The sequence below is a fragment of the Herpailurus yagouaroundi genome, unplaced genomic scaffold, assembly GCF_014898765.1.
Source record: "Herpailurus yagouaroundi ecotype Mexico unplaced genomic scaffold, PumYag 141, whole genome shotgun sequence".
NCBI classification, from domain to species: Eukaryota; Metazoa; Chordata; class Mammalia; order Carnivora; family Felidae; genus Herpailurus; species Herpailurus yagouaroundi.
This window is the reverse complement of record NW_024412396.1, coordinates 45,698,722-45,712,578: the sequence shown is the minus strand read 5'-3', so window position 1 is coordinate 45,712,578 and position 13,857 is coordinate 45,698,722. Positions and strand designations below refer to the sequence as shown.

The 13,857-nt window shown below is 36.6% G+C and overlaps 1 protein-coding gene across 8 annotated transcripts in view; it reads right to left on the bottom strand.

The window, feature by feature from the left end:
- PCNX1 (pecanex 1) overlaps positions 1 to 13,857 on the bottom strand; it is a 168,823-nt gene that overhangs the window by 62,747 nt on the left and 92,219 nt on the right. For 6 of the 8 annotated variants that reach the window (XM_040477561.1, XM_040477562.1, XM_040477565.1 and 3 more), the window contains 3 exons: positions 8,517 to 8,607; positions 6,471 to 6,528; positions 4,149 to 4,366 (listed from right to left, as the gene is read on the bottom strand). In XM_040477561.1, the coding sequence (XP_040333495.1) occupies positions 4,149 to 4,366; positions 6,471 to 6,528; positions 8,517 to 8,607 (367 nt within the window). The remainder of the gene's footprint in view (positions 1 to 4,148; positions 4,367 to 6,470; positions 6,529 to 8,516; positions 8,608 to 13,857) is intronic. The other 2 variants (XM_040477563.1, XM_040477567.1) reach the window with 1 other exon arrangement.

Here is a 13,857-nt window from a genome sequence, read left to right as displayed (position 1 = left end):
TCCTAATTTCTTCTTTGATCCATGAGTTATTCTGAAGTATTATTTAGCTTCCAAATATTTAGGGACTTTCCAAGGTTCGTTTTGTTTTTAACTTATCGTTAATTCCACTATAGTCAAAGAACACACTAAGTATGACGTGAATCCTTTTAAATTTGACCCTTATTTTATGGACCAGAATATGGTTTATCTTGGTAAATCTTCCAGCTGCACTTAAAAGAATATACATTTTGGGGCGCCTGGGTGGCTCAATCAGTTGAGCGTCCAACTTCGGCTCAGGTCATGATCTCACTGCTAGGGAGTTCGAACCCCACGTCAGGCTCTATGCTGACAGCTCAGAGCCTGGAGCCTGCTTCGGATCCTGTGTCTCCCTCTCTCTGTGCCCCTTCCCCACCTGTGCTCTGTCTCTCTCAAAAATGTATAAACTTTAAAAAAAAAAAAAAAAAAAAGAATGTGTACTTCATTGTTCTGAGTGGAGTACCATAAATGTCACTCAACTTAGGTTGGCTGCTGGTATTGTTCAAGTCTGCGATGTCCTTGCTGATCTTCTACATATTTATTCTAATCAATTATTCAGAGAGGGGTATTGAATTACACCATAATGTGAATTTGTCTATTTCTATTTGTCTTTTTTTTTTTTTTTTTAATTTATCTATTTTGAGAAAGAGAGAGAGAGAGAGCGCGCACGCGCGCGCCAGAGAGGAACAGAGAGAATCACAGTCAGGCTCCACGCTGGCAGGGCAGGGCCTGACATGGGGCTCGAACTCATAAACCATGAGATCATGACCTGAGCTGAAACCAAGAGTCAGATGCTCAACCGACTGAGCCATCCAGGTGCCCCTGTTTCTATTTCTATTAGCTTTTATTTTGAAGCTCCGCTTTAAGTGTAAAAACATACAGGATGATTGAATCCTATGAATGAGCTGACCCCTTATCTTTATAAAAATGACTTTCTTTATCCTTAGTAATATTCTTTGTTCTAAAATCTACTGTGTCTGACAATAATACTGCTATTCCAGCTTTACTTTGATTAGTATCAGCATGGTATATCTTTCTCAATTCTTTTACTTTTAACCTATTTCTGCCTTTATATTTAAAGGCAGAAATTTCTTATAGACAACAAAGTTGGGTCTTGCTTTCTTCCCCCAATTCAATTTTTGACTTTTTCTATCTTGTCATTTATTTTCTATCTGTCGATATGTTCTTGATCTCTTTTCCTTCTTTTTCTGCCTTCTTTTAGGTTAAAAGAGTAATTTTTATGAATCCATTTTATCTCCCTTTTTAACTTCCTAGCTGGAACTCTTACATTTTAGTGGTTGGTTTATTAGGATTATAACATACATTTTTATGGCAGTGTGCTACGAGTGATGTTATACCAGTTCATATACTCACATAAGAAACTTAACAGCAGTATGCTTTTATAGGTCCCTTCCCAGCCTTATGGTACTGTCATGCACTTTACTTTTACTTGTCATAAATCACACAATACATTGTTAATGTTTGTTTTAAAGATCCAATTATTAAAGGGACTGAATTAGCAAGAAAAAAAAATATCGTATATTTAGCCATGTAGTTAACTTACCATTACCAGTGATCCTTGTTCCTTTGGGTAGGTCTGTATTTCCATTTGGTATTATTTTCCTTCTGCCTGAAATATATCCTTCAACATTCTGCGGTGTGGGTCTGCCTGCAAAACTTCTCTGTTTTTTGCAGTCTGAAAATGTCTTTATTTCATCTTCACTTTTAAAAGATACTTTTTCTGGGTAAAGAATTCTAGGTTGACAGTTTTGTGGGGTTTTTTCCTTTCAGTACTTAAAAAATGTTGATCCACTTCCTCTTACTTGCGTTATTTCCAACAATAAATCTAATGTCTTCCTTATCCTTATTCCTCTGTACAACAGTCTTTTTGTCCTCTTGCAGTTTTTAAAGATTTTTACCACAAGTTTTGAGCAATTACGTGCTCTGGTGTAGTTTTCTTCATGTTTCGTGTGCTTGGGGTTCATGAACATTTTTGAATGTGTATGTTTAGCATTTTCATCAAATTTGGAAAGTTTTCCCAACTCTTCTTCCAAATTTTTTCTCTCTTCCTGTCTCTTGAAGTTGTCTCACAGCTTACTTTCATTTTATTTATATTCTCTTTTCACTGGGGGACAGGAGTGGGAGAGGACTCTTTTCTCTGTTTCATTTTGGATAGTTTCTATTGCTATGCTTTCAAGTTCACTAATATTTTCTTCTGTGATATCTAATCTACCATTAATCCCATCTGTTTTATTTTTCATCTCTCAGACATTGTAGTTTCATCTCTATAAAAGAACTATTTCAATAAGTTTGTTTTGGATCTTTAAAAATATCTCTCATGTCTCAACTTTTTTAACACAGAGTACAATTAATACTTATTTTTTACTTATTTATTTTTAATATTTATTTATTTTTGAAAGAGTGCAAGGGGGGAGGGGCAAAGAAAGAGGGAGACAGAGAATCTGAAGCAGACTCCACGCTGTCAGAGCAAAGTCTGACGTGGGGCTCAACCCCACAAACTGTGAGATCAGACATTCAACCCACTACCCAGGTGCCCCTTGTTTTAATTTTTTTTCAAGTTTATTTGAGAGACAGAGAGACAGAGAGACAGAGAGAAAGGGAGAGAGAGAGAGAGACATAGAGAGGGAGAGAGGGAGGGAGAGAGGGAGAGGAAGTGCTTGTGTGTGTGAGACCAGAAAAGAGACAGGGAGAGAGAAAGGGAATCCCAAACAGGTTCTGTGTTATCACAACAGAGCCCCATGTGGCTTGATCTCAGGCACTGTGAGATCATGACCTGCGCTTACATCAAGAGTCAAATGCTTAACCAACTGAGCCACCCAGGCATCCCCAATTATACTTTTTTTTAATGTCTTTGACAGCTAATTCTAACATCTGTGATAATTATAGGTTGGTTTCAATGGATTCATTATTGCCCTCATTATAAATCATGTTTTACTGCTTCTTTGCATGCTTTGTTATCTTTGGTTGGATGCCGCTGTGAAAAGTTTTAGGTGGTTAACAATTTTTAGATTTCTGTTAAGTCTTCTTGAACTTTGTTACGCTACTTGGAAACAGTTTGATCATTTTAGGTCTTGCTTTTATGACTCGTTTGGTGGGTCTGGAGCAGTGCTCATGCTAGGGCTAATTACTGCCCACTTTTCAGGCAAGACTTTCCTGAGTACTCTACACAATGCACCATAAAACTTGAATTATGAGTTTTTTCATTCAGACAGATGGGAACAGACACTACCTGTCCCTGTGTGTCAGACACTGTTCCTCTATTTCTTTCACATGCTTCTCCCCTGGCCTCAGGTAGTTTCCTCACATACACTCACGTGTCAGTGCTCTGCTGACAGCTGTGGAGACCTGCTGTGGAACTCAGAGGTACTCCCTGTGAACAGCAGTCCTCTTTTTGACATTCTGAGCTGGATGCCTTGGTCTCCCTGGACTCGTGGCTCCATTTCCTCAACTCAGGAAGTCTGCTGGGCTCTATTTCAGTACCTCCTCCCCGTGTTGCAGCCGGCGACGAAGCCTGGAAACTCCCTTAAGGCAGTAAGCTGGGGCAATTGTAGGGCTCACAGAACGTGTTTCATCTCTTGGGAATCACTGTCCTTTTTGTTGTACCTCCGATGCCTTAAAAACCAAGGTTTTGTGCATTTTTCTTCTTTCATTGTTTCAGATAGGAGAGTAAACCCAATCTTTTTTACTTCCGTCAACAGGAAGCACCAAGTTTTAATAGACTAATATTGTTCATTATTAAGACCAGTGCTACGAAATAGGGAAATACAAAGAGTGCTCTAATACCTTTTATATTTAGAGTCATATTACCTATAACCTTGTGATCACTAACACCTCCAATTCTCTGGCTTTTAAGTAGAGTTCCATGATTCTTATTGACAATAAAAAAGATTTCTTGGTATAAACATATTAAAATTGCCACAAAAAATTTTTTAATGAATTCAAGAGAGTCAATGTTTGCGAGCCCTACTAAGTTAAATTTTATGTCAAAAAGGACCAAAAGAGAAAACATTTTCCAACTTGGTAACCAAGTAAAAACTTCAATGGGAAATTGGGGACATTTCAATTTAAAAATAAAATCTACATACATCTTTAATATCACACCACATTCTCACCTATCAAACAGGGCCAAAAGTGTGAGTCTGTCAAAGTTAATGCCGATCCACAGCTGGGGTAAGATCCAAAAGCGGTAATAGTGTTTAACCTTTTGAGCAGCTTCTTCGGTTGGACCATAAGTCGCTGCCAAGTCAGGGCTGAGGTCAATGTCTTGCTGCTCCAACAAATCTGTATCGATCGTCAATAGTCTGTTCAACCGAATCTGTGGAAGAGAGAGCTAAAAGAAAGTCAGCACTGAAAGGCTTAAAACATCTTTACTCAAGTCATGATTCAAGGGCTACTTAATCAGCTTGCGGATTATCTAAGCCCCCTCAATTCTCTACACTCCTTATGGATATTTTATGATCATTAAAAACTACAGAAGGTGTTAATAGGACATATACTTAAAGCAAACTAATCAATAGGTTTTTAGAAAAGTTGTACTGGGAAAAATATTCAGAATCTTTACATGTTATGACTGTATAGCCAGCAAATCTATAAAAATCACTTACAGTGTATCATTAGTGGCTTCCCTTCTCCCTGTCACGTTTGTGGCCTTGTCTCATTAAGCTATACTAAATCTAAGCTCCTCTGAACTGGGTTCAATGCTTTCAATTCTCATTTCTTCCTACAGTCTCTATCACTGTAGTTTTCAAATCCCTCCTACATCTCCTTCACTTTTGTTGTGTTTTGGCAGGCTGCTCACCTGACGCTATACAGGAAATTACCACATTACATCTCTTAGCTTTAACTCATCCATTCAACAGTTCACCAGTTTTCCCTTCCTCTGAAAGAGTCTAGGGGGTCCCTGGGTGGCTCAATTGGTTCAGTGTCTGACTCTTGATTTCAGCTCAGGTCATGGTCTCACAGTTCATGGGACTGGGCCTCCCACAACGTGCTCTGCGCTCACAGTGAAGAATCTGCTTGGGATTCTCTCTCTCCTTCTCTCTCCGCCCCTTGTTCGTGCGTGCTCATTCTCTGTCTCTCCCAAAAATAAATAATCATTAAAAAAAAATTTTTTTTAATTAAATTGAGGGGTGCCTAGGTGGCTTAGTCGGTTTAGCGTCTGACTTGGGCTCAGGTAATGATCTCATGGCTCATGAGTTCGAGCCCCATGTTTGAGCCCCTGGAGCCTTCTTCGGATTCTGTGACTCCGTCTCTGTCTGCTCCTCCCCTGCTCACTCTCTCTCTCTCAAAAATAAACATTAAAAAATGTTAAAAATAATAACATAAATAAAAATAAAAATGAAAGAGTCTAAAATTTCCCAAATGTAGCACAGCCCTAGTCAGCATTTCACTATCCCAAAGATCCCATACTATTTAACAGTGAAAAACAGACAAAAAAAAATAATCATATCCCTATTCTTTACTTTCCTATGAAATTTCCTGGAATACACGCCAGCAAAAAAGCAGAGACAACCTTTACTTTTCAAACACATATGTGGGAAACAGTAAAGAAAACTTGCTTCCTATAAATACCGTAGCCATTTTTATCCCTAAACACTGGTAAATACCTCCCCAAACACTTTTTTTCTTATCCTCTATGCCAGGGTTTCTCAACCTTGGCACTACAGGTATTTTCAGCCAGATAATTCTTTGTTTTAGGGGCTGTGCTGTCCACTGTGCGATGTTTTATAGTATCCCTGGCTTCTATCCAGCAGATGCCAGCAGCATTTCTCCTAGCTGTGACAAACGGAAGTGTTTCCAGACATTGCCAAATGTTCAAAACCACTGCTCTATGCCAACTCACATCTATGGTCTTAAAACCCAGCTCACAACTAATCATCTCCAGGAAGCCACTAATAATTAATCCCTTTGGCACACTTATTTATATGTGTCTCTTATGCGTTCCACATAAGAATTTCATCTGTTTTGTCTTTTCTAAGTTCAATATAAACATCTTGAAGACAAAAGCAGTGTTATCTTTTTAAAATATCCCCACTGTATCTCACACGGCATATTTTTTTACACAGTGATACCATCACTAAGCTTGCTACACACATACTGGCGTGTGAATAACTAACAGTTACGTCAGATGATATTCAAAATCATAATTTTCAAAATGAAGTTTTAAAATGGCACAGATTATAACACTGGTCAGTAAATGAACCTTTATATAACCTCAAAAGTGTAATTACTGATTCATACATAGCTAATTACATTTCACGGTGTTTTAGGTTTGTTTACTAACAAGGGACTTACAGGAAAAGATCCACGAGGAGACAGCAAAGGTGATTTTGCCATAGTTTACAACAAAATTGACATTTTATAACTTCAATTTTTCTGATTTGTGTAACTAAATCTGAATACACATCGTTTTCTAAAAGTAAAGGAAAACCTACCACATCATGTGGATAAAATCGAACTGAGGTAGAACTGGATACATGAGAATCCGTGTCACTAAAATAAAATGAAAAAAACTTCAGGAAATAAACAGCTTGTCAAGGAATAGAAGGAAAAATACATCTTTTAACAATGAGATGACATTTATATTCTTCACTGTTCCTTGTACTTCAAAATGCGAAATAGCATTTTCCTACAGGTGTAATTAAGAGCACAGCCTCTGGGCCAGAGTATCTATATTCAAATCTCTTCATCAGCTAAATGAGATCTTGGACAAGTTATCCAGCCTTTTAAACCCCTCAGTTTCCACATCACTAACACAGGAGAATAATGCCTCTGTCACAAAGTTCTTATGGAGAGTGTTTAAGAAAGCAATTAACATATTTAAGCTATAATATAACAGCCTAGAATGTGACAAATCTGTTTCCACAGTCAAGTTTCATTTTTGAAACTTGAGACCTTACCACATTTATGCTGTAAGGAATCATTCTTAAATTATATTAAACATAATTGTTTCCATTGCTCCATCTTTCTATTGTTTCTACTATTACAAAATCATCTAACACTCCAAGCTGGTCATTCTCAACAGGATCAGTTCCAAAACTGAACTAAAGGAGCTGAGTGAGTATAGTTTTCTACATGTTCTATCTTTTCAGTGGATTAAGCTAAGTGACTACAAGATCCTATTGCTTTAAAAGACCCCTATGGGGCACCTGGGTGACTCAGTTGGTTAAGCAGCTGACTTTGGTTCAGGTCATAATCTCACAGTTCATGGGTTTGAGCCCCGCGTTGGGCTCTGTGCTGACAGCTCAGAACCTGGAGCCTGGTTTGGATTCTGTCTCCAACTCTCTCTGCCCCTCCCCCACTCGCACATTCTCTCTCAAATATAAATAAGCATTAATAAAAAAAAAATTAATGGCCCCTAAAAACTTTAAAAAACTAAGTGAACTGCCCATACATACATGTGTAATATTTAAACAGGTGTGTCCCATTATTAAATAAGTCCTAAAATAGGAATCAAATAAAATGACCCCTGTGAAAAAAATGAGCTAATCAGTCACTAATGGACCTCAAGGCAGCAACCTGAATAGATGAACAATATTAGAATTTAAGAAAAAAATCTAATACATTCTATATTAGAACTGATTATGCCATCAAGATTTCTAGTTCTTATTTGCTTTTCTCCTAATTTCTCCCTTATCTTACAGTGTAATTTCTTCCTAAGGGAAGGAGAGAAAAGAAACTATAACAGATGACCCATGTTTTAAGAAATTCCTCTTTCTTATTGGTGATAAATAAATTTCAAAACACAAGGAAAGATGATCATGTAAAAAGACACGATCAAAAAACCCTTATGAAGAAATAAAATTTTTCAATTACAAAGAGACCTGATGAGTTTGAAGTTAGTAGTATAATTATTTTCCTAATAAGCTTTAAGAAGCTTTTTTTATACATCATGCAGTGTGTGTGTGTGTGTGTGTGTAGCACGAAATCCAGAGTTAAACTTGAAATTGTGGGAAACCACTATCCCACTGTAAGATCCATAGGGAATTCTTACTTAATTATTTAAAATACAGAACAGCTTTCATTTTAAGAATAATGCTTTCGGGGCGCCTGGGTGGCGCAGTCGGTTAAGCGTCCGACTTCAGCCAGGTCACGATCTCGCGGTCCGTGAGTTCGAGCCCCGCGTCAGGCTCTGAGCTGATGGCTCAGAGCCTGGAGCCTGTTTCCGATTCTGTGTCTCCCTCTCTCTCTGCCCCGCCCCCGTTCATGCTCTGTCTCTCTGTCCCAAAAATAAATAAACGTTGAAAAAAAAAAAAATTTTTTTAATAAAAAAAAAAAAAAAAAAAGAATAATGCTTTCTTTTTTTCCAGAGCAATAAATTCTACCTTACATCTTCGGAGACAAATACACAATGACAAAATTATTTAAGCCAATACGAACAAATATTTTCAAAAGCACTTTTCCATCGCAAGGCTTCAAAGCTTTAAACATGGCAAATATATGCAAGTACATACGCTCTCCTAATAGGACTTCACACATACCAGATATTAGATGCTCTTCTTGCTGCCGGTTCAAAATTCACAAGTGACATATCACAGCCACCAGTCTCATAAAGCGTAGAAGAGAACTTACCTAGCAAATAAATGATTTTTTTAAAAAGCCATTAGAATACTCAAAAATTTTCCATCATAAAACACTAAATTTCAAACTTGTTACAATTGAAGAAAATGTACTGTCACCTTTTTCCAAAATATTCTAAAAACAATGATCTGCATGTAATTCAGCATGATGTGAACTGAAAAGGAATGCTGAACAGTGGGGCAAAATGTCAACATACATAATCAGGTTTTAACAGTAAGGGATTTAAGTCAGCTTTGCAATCCAGTTTCCTCTTTTCTCCTCTCAGGGCATTCTCAATTGAAGTAATCACATGAATGAATTAACGTTGTTTAAAAGTCACCTGACCACTTTGCAAGTGGTGAGTGGCCATTTGGAAAGCCGCTTAAGTTTGAAGATCACTCAAACTGCAAGACAGCAAATTTCTGAGATTACCTTCACAGAGTTTTGGGTTCATTTCTTGTTTTGGGTTTTTTTAACTCAACATACAATGTAATATTAGTTTCAGGTATAAAATTTAGTTATTCATCACTTACATACAACATTCAGTGCTCATCACAACAAGAGTCCCCTCCTTAATACCCATCATGTTGTGTTTTTTAAGAAAAAATGAAGTGTCCAAATGGATCTAAGAAGTTCAATGAATGAAGTATAATGTTGGTAATAATTAAATCACAGTATTTAATGAACATTACTGGTTGCATGAGTCTACAAGAACTCTCTGAAAAAATTTAAGAACACCATTAGCTGTAGCCAAATATCTCCACAAAGCCAATAAAAGGTTTGGAAATGATATTGGTTGCAAAGGAATGCAGGTTTAAAGAACTCTTAAAATGAACTCTATAAGATGTAATGATTTCTGATAGTGAAATTTTAAAAATCTGGAGACTGTCTGAAATGCATTCCTCACCTTGACAACCTATGTTAGACCTCTCAGTAGTGGGTAGGGAGCAGAAATAAATGAATATAAATTTCCAGTAGGACAATGAAATGAGGTATAGAACTCTGCAACCATTTGGGACTTAGTCCGGGCTGCATCTTGATTGTTTATACATAGGAGGAATCTTCAGGGCAATTTCAACTAGATGGTAGGGCTAAAAGATTTCTCTTCCATGACTACAATGTAAACATGGTATGACCATTTTTATATAAGTGAAATGCCTGAAAAGTAACAATAAAAGATCCCAGGATGTACTAATACTATAACTAAGGGTTTGCAAAACATCTCAACAATCACTTCATACTTTAAAAGGATCAGAATCTGAGAAGTTCTTTATTAAGTAGGATTATTTGAGTGCTTTCTATGGATCAGACAGAATATGTATTTTATTATGGTGTTTTCTGTAGTAGCATTTTTTTTTCTCAGAAAAATATATTCTTATGACAAATGAGAAAAAAAGCATTCTGTGAAATGTTTATTTCATTTGCTGTTTTTCAAGGGAGGATTATTCAGCATGTGGATTATCTAAAACTCTGCTTTTTGTCACCTCCACGTGCCACCCTCATCTTCTAGTCATGAATCATTCACTCAGCACTTCTAACACAAACCAGATTCATCAACTAAAATGAAATAATACAAGCTGTCCATCTGGCTTCTTCTTAGGTGTAGTGCTGAAATACTTTTTGAAGTGGTACAGTGGCTGCAGAAATTGTTAGCGAAGAAAAAACCTAAACAAAAATACTGGCTTGACCGAGATCTCAAAATTATTTTTAAATTGTAATTTTTTATGTTGTGCTCTTTCCTCATTTATCATGGCAAATGAAAAATTGGCTGTGCTACTATAAATAGCTTACATTAATAGAAAAAAGAAACATCAGATCAAAATTACACATGGCATAAATGCAGAATAATTATAAACCCATGCAAGTGAGTAAATCACAGAGTAACAAAGAGCTAGGAGGGCTTGGAAGCTATGTGTGAAATCCAGTAAAAATGGAATGGATAAACATAAGTATTTATGTCATATAATGTGTATTTTACAAATAATATTATATTCAATAGAATTTAAATTATTGGAATATATTCTGAATATATTTAAGCATTCCGTGTAATTTTTAATAATACAAGTTCTGTTTTGGGAATACTGAATATGACATTTATATGCAACTGAAATCAACTAAAGATATTATTCTTTGTAATTATGAAATGGAACAAAGAACCTTAAGTCATTATACAACTATACTCTCCTTTATGTATAGATGTCTGTTATAAAATGTAAATAGCTGCACATTAAATAAATAGAAACGTAAAAAGAAAGCACGCCCTTCAGAAAGCTCTTTACACAAAGAAGGCTGGAAAAATTGAGTAGTTTTATTACTATATAAATCAAGAACTCTGAATGCTTCTTTACAAAGCAATGACTAACAAGTTATAAATTTTAGAAATTTAGCAAAGCATAAAACATGTCTATGAAAAAGGAGGCTATAATTTTAACAAATGTGCAATGACTTCAACTTTGATTTATTTCCCCCCTAAGAGGCTTTGTCTACATACTAATTTTAAGAACACGTTCAGGTCAAAAAAAAAAAAAAAAGGAACATGTTCAGGTCAGAAAAGGCTGACAGTGTATTAAGGCTTCCTGGTATTTTCCTAATGTAACTCCACCAAAATAACAGACTCTAGGTCTCCTCTTGTACCTTTGGGCCTGGCAACTAGTTAGCCCTTGAAAAGAAACAAATTTTATTCAGAGGATAAACAACTCAGGAAAAATTATACTAGAAACCGTTTAGCTTAAGGTCTTGGTGAAAAACTTCGTAATATTTTAAGGTATAATAGTCTACTAAAAGCATCTTCAAAAATAACCAAAACAGAAATAAGTATATATTACTATTGGTTAAATAAAGATTAAGAATATCCTAAATCTGTACGAAGATCCTCAGCATACATATCAAATTTATATATATCTCATTTAAAATCAAAACCATGATGTAGTTACCCTTTAGATCCAAAGTAAAATGTGCCCTTATTAATAATCCTATTTTTATATTATCCTGTATCAAGAAAAATACTGTAAGTATTGACTTTTTCTGATGAATATAAATTGAGAAGAACAACAATGAAATGTGTCCTTCTCACATGAATTATGATTAAAAACTAAGTCATCTCAACATATTCAACTCCCAGGTAATAATTAGTTATATCTAACAGAATGGCTCTGTCATGATTTTAAAAGAAAACAATTACTTTCTGACAAAATAAGACTGGCGGCTGGAATTTTAGGCTTAATGATATTGGCCATGAGATAGCATCTAGAGATTAAGGGGGGAAAAAGTTAATGTACCTGGTATTTCTCAGTTTTGAACATTGAATTGATTGCTATTGCCTATAAACATTACATTTTATTACACAAAACCATTTTTTTTTTAGGTAGGAGAATTTCAAATAACCAAAAATCAATAAATAAGTGATGAATAACAGGAAGATGATAAAACGAGATACTGATTTAAAGAAAAGGACCCTTGAAACACTTCCCTGAAGCCATGAATAGTGCAGCAGATAAACTCAAAATAGACAGGGGCAAGACCCTGATAAAAGACATGAGAAATTAATGGTATTCTCTAACTCCTAAGTCCTAGCTACACAGCACAAAGTGTATAAAGATTGTTCACTCGACAAAAAAACTCCTGTTGCATTCTTGATGCTACTCATTTTACTCATGTACCTTGGCAAGAGGTAGTTACTAGGACAGATCTTCTGTAGGATTCTTTTTTTTTTTTTTTTTTAATTTTTTTTTCCCAACGTTTATTTATTTTTGGGACAGAGAGAGACAGAGCATGAACGGGGGAGGGGCAGAGAGAGAGGGAGACACAGAATCGGAAACAGGGTCCAGGCTCTGAGCCATCAGCCCAGAGCCCGACGTGGGGCTCGAACTCCCAGACCGCGAGATCGTGACCTGGCTGAAGTCGGACGCTTAACTGACTGCGCCACCCAGGCGCCCCTAGGATTCTTCTAATCCTCCCAGTACCAACAACAGAGGCCTTGGAAATTTCTTGATTTCCTTCTGTGGACCCTCCTCCCACTAGGCCTAATCCTGGTACACTGTTAATTGAGGTCTCTCTTCTCAAGTATTAACTCTTAGGGCAGGCAAGGGTTATGAGAGCAAAGCCAGACACAAGGGAAGCAGCTTTATAAAGTGCTTTTTTAGAAGGCTCTTGGAGGACCACATGCATCCACATGGGTAAGTTAAGTGCTCTACAAAAAGTGCTTATTTCTGATGTGATGAGTACTGTGTTCACAATGCTATCTCAATGAATGTGGTAGAGAAAGACTTAAGACTAGTGCCAGTTTCTTGGATGGTGCCACCCTTATTATCACGAGTGGTACCTATGAGTCTCCGAGAAAACGTGAGTTTTCACCAGACAGAAATGACTCATTTTATTTCTGCGTATAGTACAGGGTGGGCAAACTTTTTCTATACAAGGCCAGAAAATAAGTATTTTAGGCTTTGTGGGTCAGATAGTTACAACAATTCAAGACTATCACTGTAGCATGAAAGCAGCCACAGAAAACATGTAACATAAATATGTATTTATTTTACTTTATTTATATCAACAAGTATCAAGCTGGATGGATTTCACCCACAGGCCATAGTTTGCCAACCCCTCTCTTGGACCAAAAAAATGTACTAGAATGGTAATCAAGGCACTATGCTACTTGTAATTAAATTTTTCAATACTGAGGGGTGCTAGGGTGGCTCAGCTGGTTAAGCTTCCAACTCTTGATCTTGGCTCAGGTCATGGTTTGGGAGATCAAGCCCCATGTCACACTGACAACATAGAGCCTGCTTGGGATTCTCTGTCTCCCTCTCCCTGTGCACATCCCCTGCTCACTCTCTCTCTAAATAAATATTAAAAATAGACTTAAAAAAATAAAAAAATAAAAATAAATGTTTCAATACTGAGAACCAATCCTTCTTCCTGGGATGTTCACCACTGTGCTAGTTTTTGTTTTTGTTTTTTTGAACAAGAGAGTACAGAAAAGAACAGGTATGAGAAGAAAAGTTGGTTTAGAAGAGAGGTTTTGAGAACTGGTACGAAGAGACCAATGCCTCTACTGCTCGGCAACAATAAAATAGGGGTACATACTGGTCTCTTTTACTGACGTGGCCAATGTCCTCTAGTTCTGACTTAACACCACATGCCTTCATTCATTAAGTTTCACTCGTACTGCCTAATCCCTAGATCAGGTGAACCTTCCAAAAGTGAATGCACAAGTTCATATTCTGCTATGATTTCATCATTTGCTCACATTTTCTTTCAAAGGGA